The 20495-nt window shown below is 43.3% G+C and overlaps 1 protein-coding gene and 4 non-coding genes across 7 annotated transcripts in view; 3 read left to right on the top strand and 2 right to left on the bottom strand.

Annotated features, from left to right (window-relative positions):
• Positions 1 to 20495, bottom strand: part of fgd5a (FYVE, RhoGEF and PH domain containing 5a) — a 44418-nt gene that overhangs the window by 3724 nt on the left and 20199 nt on the right. The window contains exons 6-19 of one of the 3 annotated variants that reach the window (XM_050038286.1): positions 18677 to 18828; positions 17065 to 17221; positions 11231 to 11321; positions 10239 to 10289; positions 9961 to 10019; positions 9179 to 9250; positions 8922 to 8990; positions 5073 to 5156; positions 4895 to 4974; positions 4632 to 4728; positions 4123 to 4260; positions 3652 to 3754; positions 3364 to 3500; positions 59 to 223 (exon numbers count right to left, since the gene is read on the bottom strand). In XM_050038286.1, coding sequence (XP_049894243.1) covers positions 59 to 223; positions 3364 to 3500; positions 3652 to 3754; positions 4123 to 4260; positions 4632 to 4728; positions 4895 to 4974; positions 5073 to 5156; positions 8922 to 8990; positions 9179 to 9250; positions 9961 to 10019; positions 10239 to 10289; positions 11231 to 11321; positions 17065 to 17221; positions 18677 to 18828 — 1455 coding nt within the window. The remainder of the gene's footprint in view (positions 1 to 58; positions 224 to 3363; positions 3501 to 3651; positions 3755 to 4122; positions 4261 to 4631; positions 4729 to 4894; positions 4975 to 5072; positions 5157 to 8921; positions 8991 to 9178; positions 9251 to 9960; positions 10020 to 10238; positions 10290 to 11230; positions 11322 to 17064; positions 17222 to 18676; positions 18829 to 20495) is intronic. The other 2 variants (XM_050038287.1, XM_050038288.1) reach the window with 2 other exon arrangements.
• trnae-cuc (transfer RNA glutamic acid (anticodon CUC)) lies at positions 636 to 707 on the bottom strand. Its single transcript has one exon. It is a non-coding gene; the product is annotated as a tRNA-Glu (tRNA).
• trnae-cuc (transfer RNA glutamic acid (anticodon CUC)) lies at positions 1787 to 1858 on the top strand. The gene has a single exon. It is a non-coding gene; the product is annotated as a tRNA-Glu (tRNA).
• Positions 2560 to 2631, top strand: trnae-cuc (transfer RNA glutamic acid (anticodon CUC)). Its single transcript has one exon. It is a non-coding gene; the product is annotated as a tRNA-Glu (tRNA).
• trnae-cuc (transfer RNA glutamic acid (anticodon CUC)) lies at positions 2998 to 3069 on the top strand. The gene has a single exon. It is a non-coding gene; the product is annotated as a tRNA-Glu (tRNA).

The following is a 20495-nucleotide window of genomic DNA, read 5'->3' as shown; positions in this document are numbered from 1 at the left end:
GACCAAAGTAATGCCTCTGTGATAGAGTGATCATGAGAGTGTGTGTGTGTGTGAGTACTTTGGGGCTGGTGTGGGAGACTCTGTGCCCCCTCACCTCACGGGCTGTGAAGGTGTAGAGCACCTTGTCTTTGAGGAGGAACCATAGTCGCTTCCACTTCCTCTTGCTTTTCTTCCGGCGCTGCAGGCTGCCGCTCATGGTGGAGCCCTCCACAGTAAGCGACACCTGATGACAAGCATGACACATTAGATACACACGAGCTTACATTGATGCAGAGACACAGATGGAGGAACTGGATTTGGAATCCTTTGGCAATATTATTGTCCCACAAACTACAAAATGACAGTCTCCACTTTTTCTGACAGTTTAAACAAGAACTGACAGTAAGAACAACGAGTCCAATTTTGGTTAAGACTTTCTATGACACCCATGGTTGTAATGCATTACTGACATATGAATGTGTTTATTTATTTGTGTCACACAGTAGTCTCACAAGCTCCACTTTGTCTTCTGTGAATATGGCCATGATAGATTGAATGAGACATCCTCATTTTCAGCATGTACTAGTCCACTGTAGTGTTATATGTCATGGGCTCTTGACCAAATGGCCTCTATTGTGAAGCTTAAGTAAAGAGAGTTCCCTGACCGGGAATCGAACCCGGGCCGCGGCGGTGAGAGCGCCGAATCCTAACCACTAGACCACCAGGGACCAGTCTGTGACTACCAAGCCTGTGAACTGGAATTTCAGGCTTGAGTGACAACTGCTGCAGATGCTAGTGTATAGAGCAGAGCAGCTGCCTCACTATCTACCTCTCTACTCTTCATTCCTGTCTTTAGGGGTTGCAGTAACAGCAATGTAATGCAATCCTGCTCCTGCAATTACTATTTGGGTATCAATTTCTACGTCTCCCTTGTCTATAATACATTATAAATATATGTATAATACATTATAATCTGCTTAAAGCACTTTGATTTATACTACTTTATAACAAAAATCATCTTGTTGAAAGGATCACAGTGTATTACTCTCATAGTTACAGTACATTATAATCATTTTATAATGCATCATAATGTGATTATAGGTGAGTTCCAGCGGTCATCCGAACCAGGTCTGTGTCACCACTGTCTGGGGAGTGTGTGCCGATGAATGGTATTTGGCTTTCCCTGTGCCAGCAGGCAGGGAGCTCCGGGAGCTGCCAGTTTGGGGGTAAACAAACACTGGTCATCTTCACACACAGACATGGATGTGGTTCAAAAGCACCAAAGTAACCCTTCATATGAAGTAATGAAATTTCTGAGGCACAGGCAGATCACTGAAACTTAACACACCCAATGACCACTTAGAGTAACACACTACAATGGATTATAAAATTATAATAATGTATGAGAACAATAATACTCTGTGATTCTTTCAACAAAGAAAATGTCATTGAGTGACCAGCAATTTTCAAGTCTATGATACTTGAACTTATAAAATCAATATAGAATGCCTTATAATGTGTTTATAAGATTATAATGTATCATAAGTATGTTTATAATGCATTATAGACATGTGAGTCATGGAGAGTGTAAGTAATAAATAAGTAATTACCCAAATAGTAACTGCAGGAGCAGGATTGCATTACTTTTCTGTTTTTGCAGCCCCTGGCGATGGGAGTAACGGGTGGAGAGGTAGATACTGAACCCAGCTGGCAGCTGTTAAGGTTTACACACTAGCATCTTTAGTGTAGTTGTCACACATGCCTGACATTCCAGGACACAAGGTTATACTACAAACACTCTGACAAATCCCTGGTGGTCTAGTGGTTAGGATTCGGCGCTCTCACCGCCGCGGCCCGGGTTCGATTCCCGGTCAGGGAACATAATCTTTGCACAATTACCTAACAGAAGAGGCCATTTAGGAACCATTGGCATGTAGGACTATAGCAGACAACTATGTGTTCAAAGTGTGGAAGATTTCATTCAAACTAAACTCCAATCAATTGTCACTCACCATCTATCATGACCATATTTACACCAAGAAGAGGAATTTATAGGGCTTATGAAAATGAATTCCTGTTTACATGCAGTTGTGCATACACCCACAAATGTGCTCCAACATGTCGTTTGTCATATCAAAAATCATGTGAAAAGGTGATATGAAAAAGTGGTGTTCTGGAGGAATTTTTGACCATTGTTAACAACTCTTGAGTGGTAAAAAATTTAACACCCAAACTGTGTAACAAATGGTGGCAACCAAAAAAATATGTATGCCACTTCTGTGTGGGGTATACTGTTGACCTGCTGTCTCCCCCAAAAGATCCCATCTACCCCGAAAAAGTAATAAAAATTGGTCTATTTAGGTCTCTGAGGGTAATCTAAGTATTTTCAAAATAGTAACTGCAGGAGCAAGTTTGCATTATATTTCTGTTTGTGCAACCCCTGACAATAGGAATGAAGGGTAAAGAGGTAGACAGTGAACCCTACTGGCAGCTGCTTTGCTCTACACATTAGCATCTGCGGCAGATCAGCTGTCACACATACCTGAAATTCCACTTCACAAGCTTGACTCAATATATAGCTCCCTGGTGGTCTAGTGGTTAGGATTCGGCGCTCTCACCGCCGCGGCCCGGGTTCGATTCCCGGTCAGGGAACTTAACTTTAGTCCTCTTTGAGAACTTAGTTCAAAAGTCTATGGGGGCCTGTGTTCTAAAGTCATGCTATAAGCAAACTGTGTATTGGCATTGACATGTTTGAGCACTGGCCATTCTTGATTCTATTCAGAAATCAAGGGACAAAACCGTAAACAATGGACCTTTTTCACAGCCTTCCCTAAGTGGAATGCAGCTATCATTAACCTTATTAAATATACCTGTGCTTTTCATACTATGACATGTCAAAATGTCTGCTGTGAAAACAAGTCTATTTACAAATCAACGTCTTTAGGATACATATACCATGTAATCTGTAATTGCATATCATGTATTGAAATTAAAAGTTCTCCATAGCCCGTTGACAAGTCCCTGGTGGTCTAGTGGTTAGGATTCGGCGCTCTCACCGCCGCGGCCCGGGTTCGATTCCCGGTCAGGGAACATTCTTTAGATTAAGCATAGATGGCAGGTTATGAAAAGATTTCATAAAGAACCAATGACATACAGTATAGTACAGTGGACTATTAACCAACACACTAAAGTCAAATCAAATGTAACTAGCCTCACTCACCTGTTTGTGTTGAGCATATTTACACTGAGAGGTGGAACTGGAGTTTGTGAGACTAGTGTGTGATACATTGTAATCAAAATTGCCCCAATAAAATGTCATATTTTGAGGCTAGTCAAATGCATGTTTGAAATGAAAAAGAGGTACAGATGACATGTGTCGTCCACCTGGTTGAGAGAGGAGGTGCTCTTCCTGCTCTTCCACAAACTTGGGGGCTGCAGGCTCTGAAAGACAGCCGAGAGGGGACGGCTGGCCCGGTGAGTCCGAGGGCTGGTGTTACCACACGCCCCCGATATGCTGCCACCTATAGACACACACACACACACACACACACACACACACACACACACACACACACACAGTTGATACCATATCAAAGAGGAAGAAGCACATCAACATATATCTCTCCTTCACCAGTGAGACACCAGTGAGACATACAGAAAGCGGAGGTTCACCTCGTTTCCTGAGCTCGGCATAGCAGTGGTCACACACTTTGGCCACCCTGTCTTTGAGGTACTTCAGTGGGTATCTGTTCCTGGAACAAGCGCGGCACACCACCTGCTCAGAGAGACAGAACATACAGAGATTTACATACCACAGATAGACAATAACCAGTTTCAGCGGGCTATCTTGACTTGACTAATATATTTGACCCAAAAGAGGAAACTAGCATTCGCATAGAATGACCAAAAGCACTACATCAAAAACTGACATTGTAACTTTTTAATTCAATAATTTATGGAGCTTAAATGATGAACCTAGGACAATGAGTTTATTAGATTCAAAACAATTTCTTACGACTGGTAGTACTAGTCCAGGTCAATTAAAACTCTCCTGAAACTTGACATCCAGTACAGTGAAACAAAACAATAGTACAAGTCAACAACTACTAGTCAAAGTAGTGTTTGCAGTTCTGTGCATCTGACCTTGCCACAAGCGTTGCAGTGGTGTCGTCTCAGTGTGAGGCTGAAGTCAGTGGTGCAGTTCATGCACATCATCACATGAGAAACTGACACCAGTACAGGGGCAGCCTCACCAAGGGCCATCCACAACTTCTCACGGGCCTGTGGACACATATGATATGTTAAACACCAAAACTACTGCACGCCTGTCAGTCCTGGAAGAGGGATTGCTCCTCAGTTGCTCTTCCTGAGGTTTCTATCATTTTTCCCCATCAAAGGATTTTCTGGGGGGAGTTTTTCCTTATCCACTGTGAGGGTCCAAGGATATTCTGCGTTTTGGCCTGTCTATAACTAATCTGTAACTCAACTAAATCTTTAAGTTCCACTAGTCCTGACTTAATAAACAGTCCCTTAGTGTGTTTCTTGAATCTACTTTATAATACATTTTTACAAAACAACAGCTTTATGTTGCTCATGTACGTGTTGCCCCACAATTCCACACAGTGGCTAACAAATGGCAGTACTTGTATTACCTCGCTGCAGGGTCCACCAAACGTACAGAGTCCCGCAGCATGGTCTGCTATGGCTCGACTCAGTGTGTGGAACCAGTCCTCCCGCTCCCCGACTGAGCTGAGGAGAAACAGACAAACAGGTTCACCAGATGCTTTTGAAAGGCTTTAATCATCACATCTAGAGTTGCTTTGGACTACAGGAGTCAATCAGGAGAAAAGGAGTCTTGTGCCAGTAAATGAAATCGTACAAATTAATTTCAAGGTTCTGTCAGTCACATGCTCACCTGGCTGAGAGTGTAATAGTGATGTCGGACACCTCGATCCTAAGACAGTTCAGCACGTTGTCAAGAACAGGTTTGCTCACCTGTGTGTGTGTGAGGGGCAAAAACACATCACAGTTCAGACAAAAAAAACATTGCATACAGAGATAAAGTTGGAGATGAGATAGGAAAATGAATGTACCTTCATCCCAGACAGAGATAGTGTGTTCTTGAGCCTGTATTTTCCATCCTGCTGAGGGTAGGTGTACAGCATTATATCGTTCATCTGATAAGGAACACAGAAAGAAAGAAGAGGTATATTATGTTAGATTTCACCTTTTTGCTTATCATACTCTTCAAAAGAGAGTCTTTTTTTTGTCATTTTGTGTCTCTTTGTGGTCATTTTGAGTCTCTTCCTGGTTAGTACATGTCAATATGAATGATATTTTACAAGTGGAAGCAAGGTGGGGGGCAGGTGGGCACTGACACTTTGGGCCCTTGGGCCACTTTAGCAATTCATCCATATATGGGTTACAAAAATGAGTAAAACCTCAATTCCCAGCTTTTCCGTATGTAATACCCCCTGATTACCACAGGGTGGTGGTGTTATCTTAAGAGAAATATCAAACATTGCAGCACACACCTCTTTGTTGATTCTTTCTTTCTTGAAAGCAACCCTCTGGTCTCAACTACTTAAATCACGTTTCCTTTCACAGCGTTCACATTATGTCTGGCAAACCCCTCGGCACAAAATTCCCATGTATGCACACAACAAAATGAGGCATTAAAAGTGTTTATTTGCTTGTCAGACGAAAAGTATTGTGATCCCGTGAACACACTGAGAAGCCCATTGTGTTATGAGAGGTATTTCATTTCTTCCCAGACAAAAGAGATGACATAATTGGTCACACCTAATGTGTGCTCTAAACATCCGCTGGGGCCGTAAAGGCAGCATCCAGGAATTCTCTCCCTGCTCCAGACTCCAGGCCTCCCCTCGACCCTCCCAGCCTTCTCAGGCTACACTGAGAACCAGGACTGGGTGGAACCGGCCACCTTCGCCACAACAACAACAACACAAACAGCCGCAGTTAACGGGTTCACTGGCTGACTGGCTGGAGACAAAACAGCGTGTGATAGCCAAGCCCGAGGCCCTGCCTACGACCTTTGGGCTGCGGCCACCGCAGTTCGTCTGCTCCACCCTGCGCTGCTCATTTACTCAAAGATTCCTTCCACAGAAACACAACCAAGTGCCAAGTTAACATACTTCACAAACGACTTTCCCAGATGAGACACAACATGTACCTACTCGACCCCTTGACACCTAAGACGTATACTTTTTCCAACAGTGGCGTTTCATCTCCACCTCCTAACCCTTCACCTCCTCCACCTGACTCCTTCACTCAGACTCTCTTCCCTCTGGCAGCTCTCTGTGTCTCCATCCTCCTTCTAATCCCTTCTCTCACTCATTCACCTTGCTTCTCTTTCTTCTTTGAGCCCAGGCTCATGACATGGTTGCAGCTTCTCTCCGTCGCTGAGGTGAGTGATGGCTTTCATCTTCACTGTTGTTTGGATTCTCTTTCCTTAAAAGCCCATAAATAACACCTGACCCACTGAAGCTGTCAACTTCAAGGGAGCAAATGGCTATATAACCCTAATAGCCCACAAGTATCAACCACCAACACTTTTCAGCTATCGCTCAAATGCAATCCTGTTTAGAGGGGGCTGTGAGAATGATGGAACAGAGCAAAGTGAAGATAAAAACATGTTAGATTCTATTTGGATCAACTAGTATGAGCCAAAATCATAAATGCCGCTCCTGCGGATATGTAACTCAAGCATAACTCATAACGTGAGACAGCACTGATTGCGCATGGAACAATAGAGTGGGCTTCTCTATTTCACGTTATGTGTTTGTGTAGCACCACCACCCCTCCTCCGCCAACTCCTCCTCCCTGCATTCTACAGGGTGTCTGGCCTTCACTTTGCTGTCAGTCCCCTCCCAATACACAGGAAGCCAGCATCCAGTGACCCACACCAAACATCCTGTAAGGAAGTGGGGCCCTGGAAAACAAGTCCTGAGAGGGGAGGAGAGGAGAGGAGAGGAGAAGAGCGGAGAGGAGAGGGAGGCCCTCTCTGGATGGGTGTGGTGCCAAGTGGAGGCCTTACAGCCTTGGCCTCGTGACCCCCCCCCTCCCCTCCCAACCTCACCTTCCTCGCAAACCGACCTCCACCCAACATTCCCCCATATTTTTGCAGACCACGCTAGCTTTGTTTTCGCCGTTGCTTCAGCAATATGGCAGGTGTTTTCTACTGTAGTGCACCACGTCAAATCACTGATGTAGCAATCATTTAGGCCTTTGTCATTACAAAGTCATGATGTGCAACCCACAGAACTTTCTTTTAAACTGTTGGAGATCACAAAGTTTCCAGAGAATATGAGAGGCTGAATTTTGGAGAAATGGGTACAAAATTATGGAGTCTTGAAGTTCCATGCTCAACCAGAGTATTTGAATATGTTTATAATATAATTTGAATATGGAACAATACAAAATATACTGTCAGACATTATGGAACAATATTAACAACCTACAAGGAACAGTTTGACATTTTGGGACATATGCTTATTTGCTTTTTTGGAGGAGCGTTAGATAAGAAGATTGATGCCACTCTCATATCTGTCTGTTTAATTTGAAGCTAGATCCTGGTGGTGGGACAAAAATCAATTCTCTCTTAAAAGATTATGTCTGTCTCGATGCAAAAAAGTCAAGAATCGAAAATGTAATACCCAATTCTTGAAATTCTGATTATTAGTTTTGTAGGACTGGGCTGTCCGTTCCTTACAGCTGAACCAGTTGGATGTTGAAATGTAATGGATGTAAACCTATGAGCCGTGTTTACGTTCAAACTTACTACTGTTGTATCATTAAAAGATAACTGAAGTAAATTCATCTGCGTTCTTTTAATCATAGATCATTACAAATACGCTATGTTTTAAAAGTAGCAAGTAGTCACTGGGTGAAAAAAAATCCCGTATAGAAATTAAAACATTTTGATAATATGCATTGATAATCATTTAATAATTGCATATGGAGTGCGACCCATAGAGCCAGGCGGTTGTTAGCAAGACAAGAGACAGTGAAAAACAGCTAGCCTAGCTCTATCAAAAGGTAAAAATACACCTGTCAACACCTAATATCATCAACACATTAAATCTTGTTTGACTCATCTGTACAAAAAAACAGTGGCTGCCAGAAAACTACAAGAAAGAACGGCACCCAGCCAAGAAATAGTCTGGCACATAACCCCCCTGGAAAACCCCACATTGTCATTTTTACATAAATGAAATACAAGGTGATAATTAGTGAACTTTAGAGATGCTGGCAGGCAGATTTTTCAATCTTCAGACAACGCAAGGCTCACTGTCCCCCTCGCTACAGTTTCATTCTTTATGCTAAACTATTGTAATCCACTGTTGGCTGTACATTCCGTTCTAACAGACAGATATGAGATTGTTGTGGATCTTCTCATCCAACTCTTGGCAAAAGAACCAATAAACATATTTCCTGAAATGTCAAATTAATACTTTGAGACTGTGGGAGTCAATAAAGGGGTAAAACTGTATTTTAGGGCCTTGACACACCAAACCGACGGTCAATTTCGGGCTGTTAGTGGGCGTCTGTTGCCCTAGTTTTTGCGATGTGTCCTGTTTTTTAGCTTATTCAGCATGATAAATCAGCAGATCGTGTGAGTGAAATCACTCTGATCGGCAGTTCAGAGAAACAGGAGTGAGGACAGCAAACAAACGGCAAAAGCCAGGAGGGCGTGAGATCACTTTTTGAATGACGAATATAGACTACTGGTGCCTGTAGCTTAGTCTTTGCGGTGTGTTCAAGTGCAACATTTTGGCTGAGACATAGGCGACATAACAGACGACCTTCATCGGCGCTAGTTCTGTGATGTTGATTTAATGTGTCTGGGCCTTGAACGACGTAAACACTAGCTAATACGCTCTAATAACGTGTCTGACAGAGTGATATGTTAAGAATATTACCAGAAACAGGTGTCGGGGCTGCCTGCTTTTCCTCGAGACCTTCATGAGTGTGCCCTCTTTGACAAACATCTGCCAAAAGAAACAGCACACACAGAAAACATTAAAAAGGCATGTTAGGCCGTCAACTTGCTGCTTACATCAACTTTGTTTTAGACCCTGTGAGGGCCTTCACATGCTGTTCCTCAGTGTGTTGTTGCAGAACAATGTGTTGGTGTGTTTTGACAGTGAGACAGTAACACTGGCCACATGGTGCTCACCCTTCCTGGCTTCAGGAGGTCCCTCTTGCCCTTCACGCTGTACTCAATGTGGACCAGACGCAGCAAGTTCTCCTGAGGGAGCAGAGAGAGATGGAGGGAGATTATCCAGTGATGGACGGAAGAGGAGACAAATGAAACTGTCCCTGTTTGTTAGTGAATGAAAGGGAGGGAGGCGGAAAGGGATGTGATACTGAAAACTGAATAAGGGGGGACAGAGATAGAGGGAGCCTGTGTTTCCACTGTCTGTCAGTCTTTGCGTGTGTCGGTGCACGTGCACAGAAGGAGGAAAATAAGCGAGTGTGATAAACAGAGGAGGCAAACCAAGGGGAGGCGCAGGGGATCTTGACAGTGAGACGCAGTGAGAAAGATAGTGGGGGGAGGGTTTGTGAATTATCTCCATGAACTGCTCATGTTTGAGGGGAAGCGTAAGTCATGTCCACCCTTACACTGCTCTCTTTGTAAGGGTACACCTGGGACTTTGTGATGACATCATCTTTCCTCGCCCCTTGTGTTAATCAACAAGCTGCGGAGGCCGGCGCCAAAGAGGGATAGACCTCTCCTTCACTCCGGCGTGTCATTTAGAAGAGGGATTCATACACGGGAAAACCTCAGCTGTCTAACTTCTTCACGCCTGATCTCCATCCAAAAATTGCTCTTTCATCGCCAAGAATATAAAGACGCGTCTCAATAACGGCACGCTGGGCTGTGAATATATCAAACTCAACAGGAGCTAAACAGTCGGAATGTTGTAAACACATGGAGTGTATCCAGAATAAACTCACCCCCTGCTTCAGATTGTCATTGGCCTGGTCTGCCACCTCGGACACGATCACCAAGGCAGCTGCAACACAAACAGAGAGAGAAAGAGAGAGATTTATGCACAAGCCAATTCAATAAAGACACACTCAGGGACTGTGGCTTAACAAGTAGAGCCTGATACATGCTGAGCAGCTGCAGTGTGTAAGTCTATGCATGTGTGTCAGCACGTCTTTGAGGACTGAAAGAAAAACTATTATGGTTCCGGTTATGAACATCACAGAGCTCCATTCTGCAGGTTTACCTTGTGTGTCCTCGTATTCTTTAGAATCAGGAGAGAGGTTGTTCAGGTAATCTGGAGAAGACAGAAAGAATGGGCAAGCGATGAAATTTTTTTTATAACTGTCCATTTAAGATACAGACAGTAGTCATGAGTACAACAAAGCAGACATTACAGTACATAACACACAGAATCCAGTATCTCACACTATCAGGGGTAAATCACGGACATTACTGGTCACTGCTGGTTAAGATAAGTGATAGCAGACGGGACAAAGGACGATTTGTAAAGCTTAGTGTTACATTTAGGGAGGCAAAACCTCTGCTCTGATGGAGGCATCTGAAACTCAACATAAAGGGGATACTGAGAGTCTCAGACAATAGACTGAGCTTTAACGGTGACCCTCTCTTCATACAGATGCTGTAGGTTCTTCAAAGTAACACCAGTGACCTTACAGCACCACTGGACCACTTTTTTTCCCAAATAAGCACCACTTCTATGATCTTTGAAGCATATATGCAATAGGCAGAGGTAAAGAGCTAACGTTAGGCTATAGACAAACTACGCCATGATTGCATGCCTTCATCGTCAACACCACAACGGGGCTGTAAAGCCGTGTCTGGCATTATGACATTCTGTTGTCTCGTTTAGCCACTTGTTAGAAGCCGCCTTCTTTAAGACACATAAAAGCTAAAAAAATCACGAATTAGATATTTACTGACGTATTTTAAGTTGTAGAACGAAATGTAAGAATCCCTTCAGCTTGTTACCATTCGTCATGTATCTCACCAAAAACCTATGCAAAAACCCACTGACTTCAAGATGAGGGAAGTGAACATGCATTTTTAGGATTCACTCCTGCAGCATTCTATAGCTCACTCTCCTGCACATGTGCTACTGTTACACTACGTTCTAGCAGTTACTACTATCCCATAACTGGCCTCACTGACAACTACTGAGCAAAAATGGGGCTTGCTTCAAAGATTGCCATGTACGTGTGTGTGTTTGTGTATTACCTGTGAGTAGCATTCGATATTGAAGTACTCTCACTATAACCTGCAGCAGCTGGTGTTTCAATGGGACTTCAGCTTCTTCTGGGCTTCTTGCCTGCACACACACACACACACACACACACACACACACACACACACACACACACACACACACACTTTTTCATAACTTCACATAGGTTACAAAAATGTTTGACAGATACTCTAAAGATGATTTAAACATGTTACATTCACCCATAGTCTATGCTCGAACTTGTATCCTTTATGAAAAGGTTTTTATTAGTGTTGAGTTATTGAATTGTTAAACTGAATACACCTCTGACACCTGATCAAAAGTAATCCCTCTCAATCATCACTTATGTCCTTGTAGAAGTATGTGGCGGTATATTTATCTGCAAGGACTCCGCACTCTGCCTGTATTTTAGGATTTTCGTCTTATTTTGCAGTGTTCGAGACATTGCTGGGCACAGCGTGCAGGTGAGGTGGGGACTTTATAAAAAGGAGGCAACCAAGTGCCAGACCGCAAGCCACAGACATTTAAGAGGAAGCTACGAAATCATGGACACAGTGCAGAAAAAAAAGCATATGGCGAGGCATTTTTAAAATAAGTGAATCTGGGGTTGGCTTCCTCTTTCACTATCCCTGCTGAAAATTAACCGACAATCCCTGCATGGTTCACCTTTAAAATTTTGCTCAGTGTGATGTCCCATCAAAGGGCCCCTGAAGTACTCCCAGAAAACCACAGCTCCATGGTGGTAACCTCTATAATACGATGCTGCAAGTCAAGGTCACGAGTGACCATGGGGACACTATCAAACCGGCTGACCTTCAAGCATCTTTCCAGCGCACAAAAACCCCAGAACAACTCCCATTCTTCTTCTCAGAGTAGTCATTTGCAGGTGAAAGGGGACAGAAATTGGCACAATCAAAGAGAGCTTTAGAAAATCAATCAGGATCTAATTGTCTCTGACAGGTATTTATGCCCTGAGCGGTAGAGGAGCAACGGGAGACTGGGCGTGCATGCACACACACACACAGACACACACACACACACACACACACAGTCTTTTCTAATCCAATGAAGTCCTATCCTTCATTAGAGAGGCACAGATAGCACCCTGCGGGAAACAGCATCTTCATCTTATTTACACTGCACACACACACACACACAGGAAGACACACACTGAACTCATCTCACACATTCACAAACACATACAATATATTATTGATGTGCCCCTCCACGCACAAGCGAGCACACACACAGACCTTGGACTGCCGATGAGATAACACTGATTTGGCCTGTAAAGGGGAGGGATGGGATGGGAGTTAAACACACCAGTCTTTGTCTTCATTGTCACAATCTGCAGAGCAGGATTTAAAAGTGAGACAGAGAGCTGATGCCTCTTTTAATGAGCAGGCCTTCTCCAATACTCGCTTCCTCTTTTGGTTTCTATTTTTCTTATTCCGTCTCATCATCTTTTTCTCCTGAACTTCGCAACAGCCTCAGTTTGAGTTTCTCTCACTTTCTGTCGCCCCCCTCCTCTCTTTCCTCCTCTCTCATGATCACCGTGTGATGCATCGAGTACAATAATAACCAGCTCTCCATTATTAAACTCGCTTGGCTTCGGAACATCCGCTCTCCTCAAGTGTTGCTTGTAAATTGTCATCCAATTGACACTTGTTCAGAGGAAGTGGCTTTCCAGAGATGGTAATTAGCGTGTGGTTTGTTTGGGTGAGCGAGCCAAATGGAGGAGGAGAGAAGAGGGAGAGCGTGTGAAGCCTCGTGCTGGGAGATAAACACATACACACACACACACACACACACATGCGTGGACAAACAAACACACCTTTCAGACTCTGTCACAGCCAGCTGATTTGCTGCCTGCGCACACACAACTGATCTAATTGGGGAGTTGTAAAGGAGACTGCTTCTCTAATTAGCTTCTGTCTGCCTCATTGCCCAGCTGCCTTTACAAGGAATTCACTCCATCGCTCTCTCCCTCTATCGCTCTCTGTCCACCTGCTGCACAGCCTCCTCCTCTCCTCCTGGGCTTCTTGCACAAGAGGAAACACACAGGCTTTACACAAACACGGGCCACGGCATGAATATAAATCCAAGCTGGCGTGCTCTGGAAAGAGGTTTCATAAAAGTAGTTTCACAAGATCCACGCAATTTGTGTATGGACATGTCCCTGCGAAACAGGCACCAATACAACCAGGCGCACAGTCTCACACAAAGGGGGAAACGCACATGTACACACACAAAGACGCACAACACAGTGTTGGTAAACAAGCAAGTGGCTGTGGAGAGGAGGCTTTAATCCTGTAAGGGTCTAGCTCTGATCTGATCAGGGTCTGTGGCTACTTCATCACTGTCATCACCACATCCACAATGAAATTACTACCACTTATACCGCTGGACTTTGGCTTGTAGCAAAAAAAAAAAAGGCAGAGGAGAAGGAGGGTGGAGAAAAAGAGACGTGTTGAGGGAGGTAAGGGTTTAAGTCTTGGAACAAAGAAAGAGAATAAAATGGCAGAGATTGATGAACATTTTTTAAATTCACAAATATAGCTGCAAGCGGTGAGAAAAACATTCAAATCAGAGTTTCCCACCCCAGTGAAGTATAATGGCCTGTGAGCTGTCATACAGAGAACAGACAAATGACCGTCGTCCCTCTCGGTAGTACATATAGAGTATCCCGTGACCCGCGAGATCCTCCTTGCTCTCCCTCGGCCCTCCTTCTCCCTCATTACAGTGGGGTCACACACACCTTGCAATTCCCAAGGCAGTGCTCCGATTCAATGCAACATCCATCACACACAAACACAATGCCCTGGTGTGGGAGGGTGGGAAGGACAGACCTCAGATTATAGGCTTATATGCAGTGTGGGAAACATAAATACGATATGCAGTGTGCACATGTAGTGGCAGGTGTGGAGAATCTGCCTGTGGACTGAGGAAAGATTATTGAAGATGCCTCTGGATGTTAATTTTAGAGGCAGATGATAAATCACAGTGTTTATATGGACACAAATAAGGAGTACTAAAATGCCTGATTTTTATTCAGACCGACCCTTCTGTAGGGCTGGGCGATATTTCGATATTAGATCGATATCATGATATGAGACGACCGTCATCTTAGATTTTGGATATGGTAATATTGCATGTGTTGTCTTTTCCTGGTTTTGAAGGCAACATTACAGTAAAGTGATGTCATTGTCTTACCAGACTGTTGTAGCTGTTCCACAAGTGACTCGCAAATGAGTCAAGTTTTTAAAAAAAACACATATTAATTTGAATTACATTGAATTTTCAGGCCTGAGCTTTTATTTTGAAGTGCTATTTCCTGCTGTAGAGTGACTGACTAATGGACAGCTACTTAACAAAGACAGCAAACTAGCTCGACGACATGGCCAAAGGAAGTTTGGCACTGAATATATTAAACTGTGCGGACCTTGAACTCATGACTAAGGAGAAATCTGGTCCCTGTGGCTGGACCAGTTGGGAACCGATGGTGTAAATATCATAGACTGTATAAAATAATGGATGAAGCCACTGTAATGTCACCCAGAGGTTTGTGGACTCCCGTTTCGAAGCCTCGAGTTTAGCATTTTGGCTGTCGCTATGTTGAATCTGTAAGAGCCAGAGGTGACCATATGTGCAGGAGCGAACCCTAAAGCTACCTGCTACCTTGGTTAGCATGGTGCATTTATAACAACTGTTATAATACTAATGCTAATGATAATTTTCTCTCTAAAACAGGCTGTAAACCATTAAAACAAAATACACTTACTAGAAAAAACTGAGCATCTGACTCCCTAGAGGGTCCTTTAGTACAACTGAACACTGAACAATACTTTTTATAGGCGACCATAGCATTACAATCAACTTTCATGAACTGAAAACACACTGAAATAGTGACAGCTACCACTGTGCCTATACTCTGTGAATCTGAGGTTATGTTACCTAACCAATGTTGTCGCTGTGGTAGCTACTTGTCAAAGGATGGCACCCACATGTCACTCAGAGCAGTCACACCCTTAATTATGTGTAACTTTAAGCCTTATAAAATGTAAACAGATGAGCACAGTTGTCATGAATGTTTAAATTAGCTATAGAGACCAAAATGTTCTTTTGTACCAGGCTGTAAACATGTTTAATTCTGCTGTAAACTTGGGCATTTTCAGATTGGTATCTACAGGGATTGACTTGCTTGTGGAGCCAGCCTCAAGTGGCCATTCAAGGAACTGCAGTTGTTGCCACTTTAGTGTTGGCTTCACTTTTTAGCCCCAGAGGTTGCCACTGGGTAAATATTTTGAGAAATGACCAATAATTAACCCTACAATATCGTCACAATGTCAATATTGAGGTATTTGGTCAAAAATATTGTGATATTTGATTTTCTCTTTATTGTCCAGCTCTGCCTTCTGTGTCCATAGATAAGATGATCACCTCTTATACATCTATCATTCTTTACAAGTCAATCCATTCATGGCTACTCCAGACAGCAATTAGTGTTTTATGATGTGAGAAAAGGGACTACTATCAACTTCATGACTCTAAAATGAAGCAGTACATTACCGACTTTGATCAAGGTTACGGAGGGCTAAATCATGAGCTGATGTAGACCAGGTGTGAAAACATGCTATAAGATGCTAAAGGTCAGTGTGACGCTTTAGAGTCTTCATCTCTCTCACCTCCACTCCCTTCAGTTTACATCAGCTCTATTAAAGTCTGGCAGAGCCAAAGTTTTCCTGGGAAGGGGCAGCTGCTTCTGAATATTCATGAGCAGAGACAGTTGGTGGCTTGTCCGTTAGCTTTTCTTATCAAACTAGAAACGCCTGGAACCATTGTGTCAGCCACTCACAGTGAATCAGAGTACAGCATGGAGCTGGTAATGCGTACATTTTGGGGGGAGAGGGGGTTGTTGAGTTGAATAGGTAACTTTGTGAAACCTTAAGTTTAACATAAACAGAAGCCTGGGAAAGGCTTGTCTATTTTTCTTAATTCAGAGGGACCTGTGTGCTGCTACACAGCCGGTTTAACTCTGTATACTGTGAGTCAATTGTATAGACCAGGACACAGCTGCATGGAAATGAGAAATCCATTGCTGTATCTCTGTCGCCTTATCTACAGGCTCTCTTAATGTCCTGTCTTTTAGTAAAAATAGTCAGTTGCTATGTCATCAGCTTGGACAACACCTATTCCTCTTCAACATAGGGATAAAGTGTTATTTAAGTGGACCAGGCAGGCACACAATCCGTAGACCACTGTGATGGTTTTAAAATGAGCTTTTGCTGAATTTTGATCCCGTCATCTAAATCCCACTACCCTGCTCTCCAGGGAGTATCAAGGATGAAGAGATCCATGCCGGACAAAGAATGAGTATTTGGTGTCGAGTGGGTATAAAATATGCGAGCATGGCAGAGGAAAGGTCAGTCCCATGGAGAGGAGTGGGATAGAGATGGTTTAGAAATGCTATTATCTCCCCGCGGAAGCTGGGTGACAAAATCTAAGTTGAGAGCCTCTGAGTGAGTGCCAGGGGAAATACCAGGTTCGATCTCTGCTCCCTGGAAACACACGCGGCGTCACTTCCACTTCACAAACAGAGAAACGAAACCTCAGATTTGAATATGTGACTATCAAAATATTTCTTCCAGCTCCCTTTTGAAGAGAATAATTTGGTGTTGAACTGTGCTCTGAACCTACATTCAGTATCGCTCAGTTGTAAAAACACAAGGGAAAATGGGAAAATTTGGACATGGACAAAAAGACCTACTGTTGGCAGGAGACTCAACTAAGAGCTGAATTATCTGCTCAGGTCTGATCAGCGTTTTACCTCAAATTTCTTGACGATGTCGCTGAAGGCCTGGTTGTCCTTGCAGCTCTCCTCCAGTAAGGACATGCTGCGATCATACTCTGAGATGAAGGTGTCAAACACCTTAAAGTCTTCCTGACGTGACAGGATCACATCTACCACCCTTTGGCTCTCCTCCCTGGGCATAAAGGATAATCAGAGATTAGGTACATTCTCTTTAGTCACTTCATGCACAGTGAATGTTTGTGAGTTACATAAATGTAAATATCCAAAGTCTACAATGTGTGATGCACATCAAGAACGTTTTTTTTTTCAAGATGTAACCACTTTCCTACAACCAGCCTACCTCTTCCTCAGTTAGTGACTTCCTTCATTGACAACCTTTCACAAACAGATGTAAACATTTTGCTTTCCATTGCAACTTCTGCGAGTCAGAAAGTCATTTGTTTTTCAGGAAATTCTACAATATTTGTGACTGCACTTCATTTTGGTCTCTTTGGGTTGGCTGTGGCTCGGGAGGTAAAGCAAGTCGTTTGATCCCAGGCTCCTCCAGTACGCATGTCGAAGTATCCTCCATCTTTGTGGAATATCACAAAATGTTAACTCTAAAAAGAAGCTGCTGCTGAGAGTCTCCAACTATAACACAACAACTGAGGTTTCGGTCTCAAGGAACAGTTTCAGAACATTTCAGAAAAGATGTGTTTTTCGCAGAGAGTAGGATGAGAAAATCGACAACTCTCATACCTGTCAATTTATTACAAACAATCAATAGCACAACATGTGAGCGCTAGAAGTGCTAGTAGGCTTTTTTTTTTTACTTTGGCCAGAGCAAGGCTAGGTGTTTCCCCCTGCTTCCAGTCTTTATGCTAAGCTAAGCTAGAAGGCTGCCTTATATTTAGTGCACAGACATGAGAGCCCAGTTATAGTCTGGCGTGGGGGTGTACCCTGGACAGGCCTCTCGCAGGATAAGAGGATAATCACTTATGGAAAATGAATGAATGAACATGAGAGGGGTATAGAATTTGTCATCTAACTCTCAGCAAGTACGTAAATAATCACATTTCTCAAAATGTAGAACTACTCCTTAAAAAATCAGCACTGATTTAAGAATGAGAAAAGTACAGCACTAATGCTTTAGGATGTTTTTTTTTAAAGGACAGAGAAGATGATAAATATCATAAACTCCTGCAAAGTCATTCAGTGACTTGCTACAGAGCACTTCAGTGCAGTAAAGTTTACAGCTATGCAAGGGCTCCTGGTTGAGGAATGACCTCCCAAATTATTATGTCGTCCTGCTGTGCATTTTAAAGCAGGGTTGGGATGTGTGGAGTTACTATTGTGAGTTCAGTGGAGAATAAATGTATTTCTGTAAGCTGATTTTTTTCTCTTTCTTTTAGTTATTATTTTTTCTTTTTGTTATTACTGTTTGTTTCTCTCCTTAAGTTGAGCAGAGTTCTGCTGTACTCTCCAGACACATTCCTTCTTTTTCATTATCTGTATTTTATGCAGCCTTATGTTTGTGAAAATAAAATAAAAGTAATTAATTGTGGCCATTACTCGACATCCATACTGTAGTAGGCTGTCTGAGTTTCTCTGTCTATATTGTGACTACATTGTCCACAGTGTTTCTTACCATTGGCTTACGCGTTCCTCCAGCTCAGTGAGGATGCTGCTGTGGAGGGTGTAGACCTGGGGGAGCACGCCCAATATCTCTCCTAACCTCTGCTCCTCCAGTACAGGCTCCTCTTCCTCACCCACTGCCTCTGTCACCGCTGACCTGAAGTCCTGCACAGGGGAGGGAAAAAAGGATTTGTGAGGAGAGATTTTTAATAACACAAAAAAGTGGGGTAGAAAGAGAGAAGAATGGAGGAAATAGTTGTTAGGATGGAAGGAGGAAGTGAGGGAGAGCGGCAGAAATGCAAGGCATTGAGGAATGAGGAATGAAAAGGGGGAGAAAAATGGAAGGAAGGAAGGTCAGATCCTCCTAAACATCCTTCCTGCCACCCTCCCTTCAAATCACCTCAGTGACTCCCCACCACTATGGGCTCTGTCCAGGCATTCAGGAAAGGCGGTGCTGCTTACACAAGAGTTACACACCAGGTGTTGTTGCATAAAGACCTTGGTACTCAATGACACAATGCTGTTTTGTACTGTACATACTCCCCACTTTTCATTTCACCATAGACAAGAGCCTGTAGACAAGAACACTGATCTACAATGAATTCAGGTCCACTGAAGTCCATTCAGCACACATAAAACACGAGCAACAGGCATTAATAGCTGCAGTGTCAGAGACTAAGAGGACTAATATGAGGAGTTACAGCACACAGGAGTGAAAAACCAGGGGAGAGGTTATTTATCTACTCAGCAAATGAAGACACAAAATGAATGGAGGTGGGTGAATCGTTAGGAGGTGTCAACATGCTTTAAAAAATCTCAGTTTCCTCTGTGGGCCAAGCTGTCTGGAAAACAAACGTCACATATATATATAAAGGCTCGGCATGTCTGTAAAGGGATAAGTGTCTGGAGCCCATCTCTTCCAGTTCTGAGCAAAGCACAGACATAAAACAAATAGAGTTGTCCCAGTCGGCCGTGAGATAATGTGGTGACACCAGGCGCTTCAGAACATGCCGTTCATCATGTGCAATCGATCGAGTATGAGTTAACATTCATCACATCTGCTAGGGAGAAGAACAGCTAGTTTAACGGCTCTGGTTGACTCTGTCTCCCAGGTTACACACACACACACACACACACACACACACACACTCAGATCCATGAATGAGAGGAGCTTTACTCTCCATTTCGCTGGCCACCTCTCCACCTTATCCCTATTTCCCTCACGTAAGGCGGGTCAAGAAGCAACGTTAAACAGTTGGTTGAGCAGCCAGTCATGCTCGGTCATAACTCAGCACAGAGGATCTGTTCAGAGGTCGCTGGTTACAAACGAGAAAAAACACTAAGTCTTAGCCTCATATGTTGAAGCTGTTACAGGGAAAGTCCTTTAGAAGAGGAGCACGGCCTCCCTTCCTATGTGGAGACAGGGTCTGGAAATTCTTTGTATTCTTGTTATTCCTTATCAAACAATGGAACAATAGCTCATGTGTGCCTCTCACTTAACGCTGCTCCTGTTTTTGTGTGTTTGTGCATGTTGTGCCGCTGGAGTGTTTCCCAGCTACATTGCTCAGTTTCGCTCTAATTATGACATCAGTCTGCATCGGACGGTAACTAATATCTCGGCACATCACTGTTTGAAGTTTGAAGAATAATAAGAGCTGAACGGTGCACCTATGCATTATGCAACAGCGTGATGAAAAAGCTCTCAATGTCACCTCAGAAAGGTGGCAAAAAGATTCAATTAGGAGGTACGGTAACAGTGAAGAGGGGCGCACGCCAAGGTTACTCAGTATCTCTTAAAGTGAGAATTTGTGAAAACAGATCATTTACACTGA

The sequence above is a fragment of the Epinephelus moara genome, chromosome 24 (assembly GCF_006386435.1).
Source record: "Epinephelus moara isolate mb chromosome 24, YSFRI_EMoa_1.0, whole genome shotgun sequence".
Lineage (NCBI taxonomy): Eukaryota > Metazoa > Chordata > Actinopteri > Perciformes > Serranidae > Epinephelus > Epinephelus moara.
This window is presented reverse-complemented; position numbering and strand designations above follow the sequence as displayed.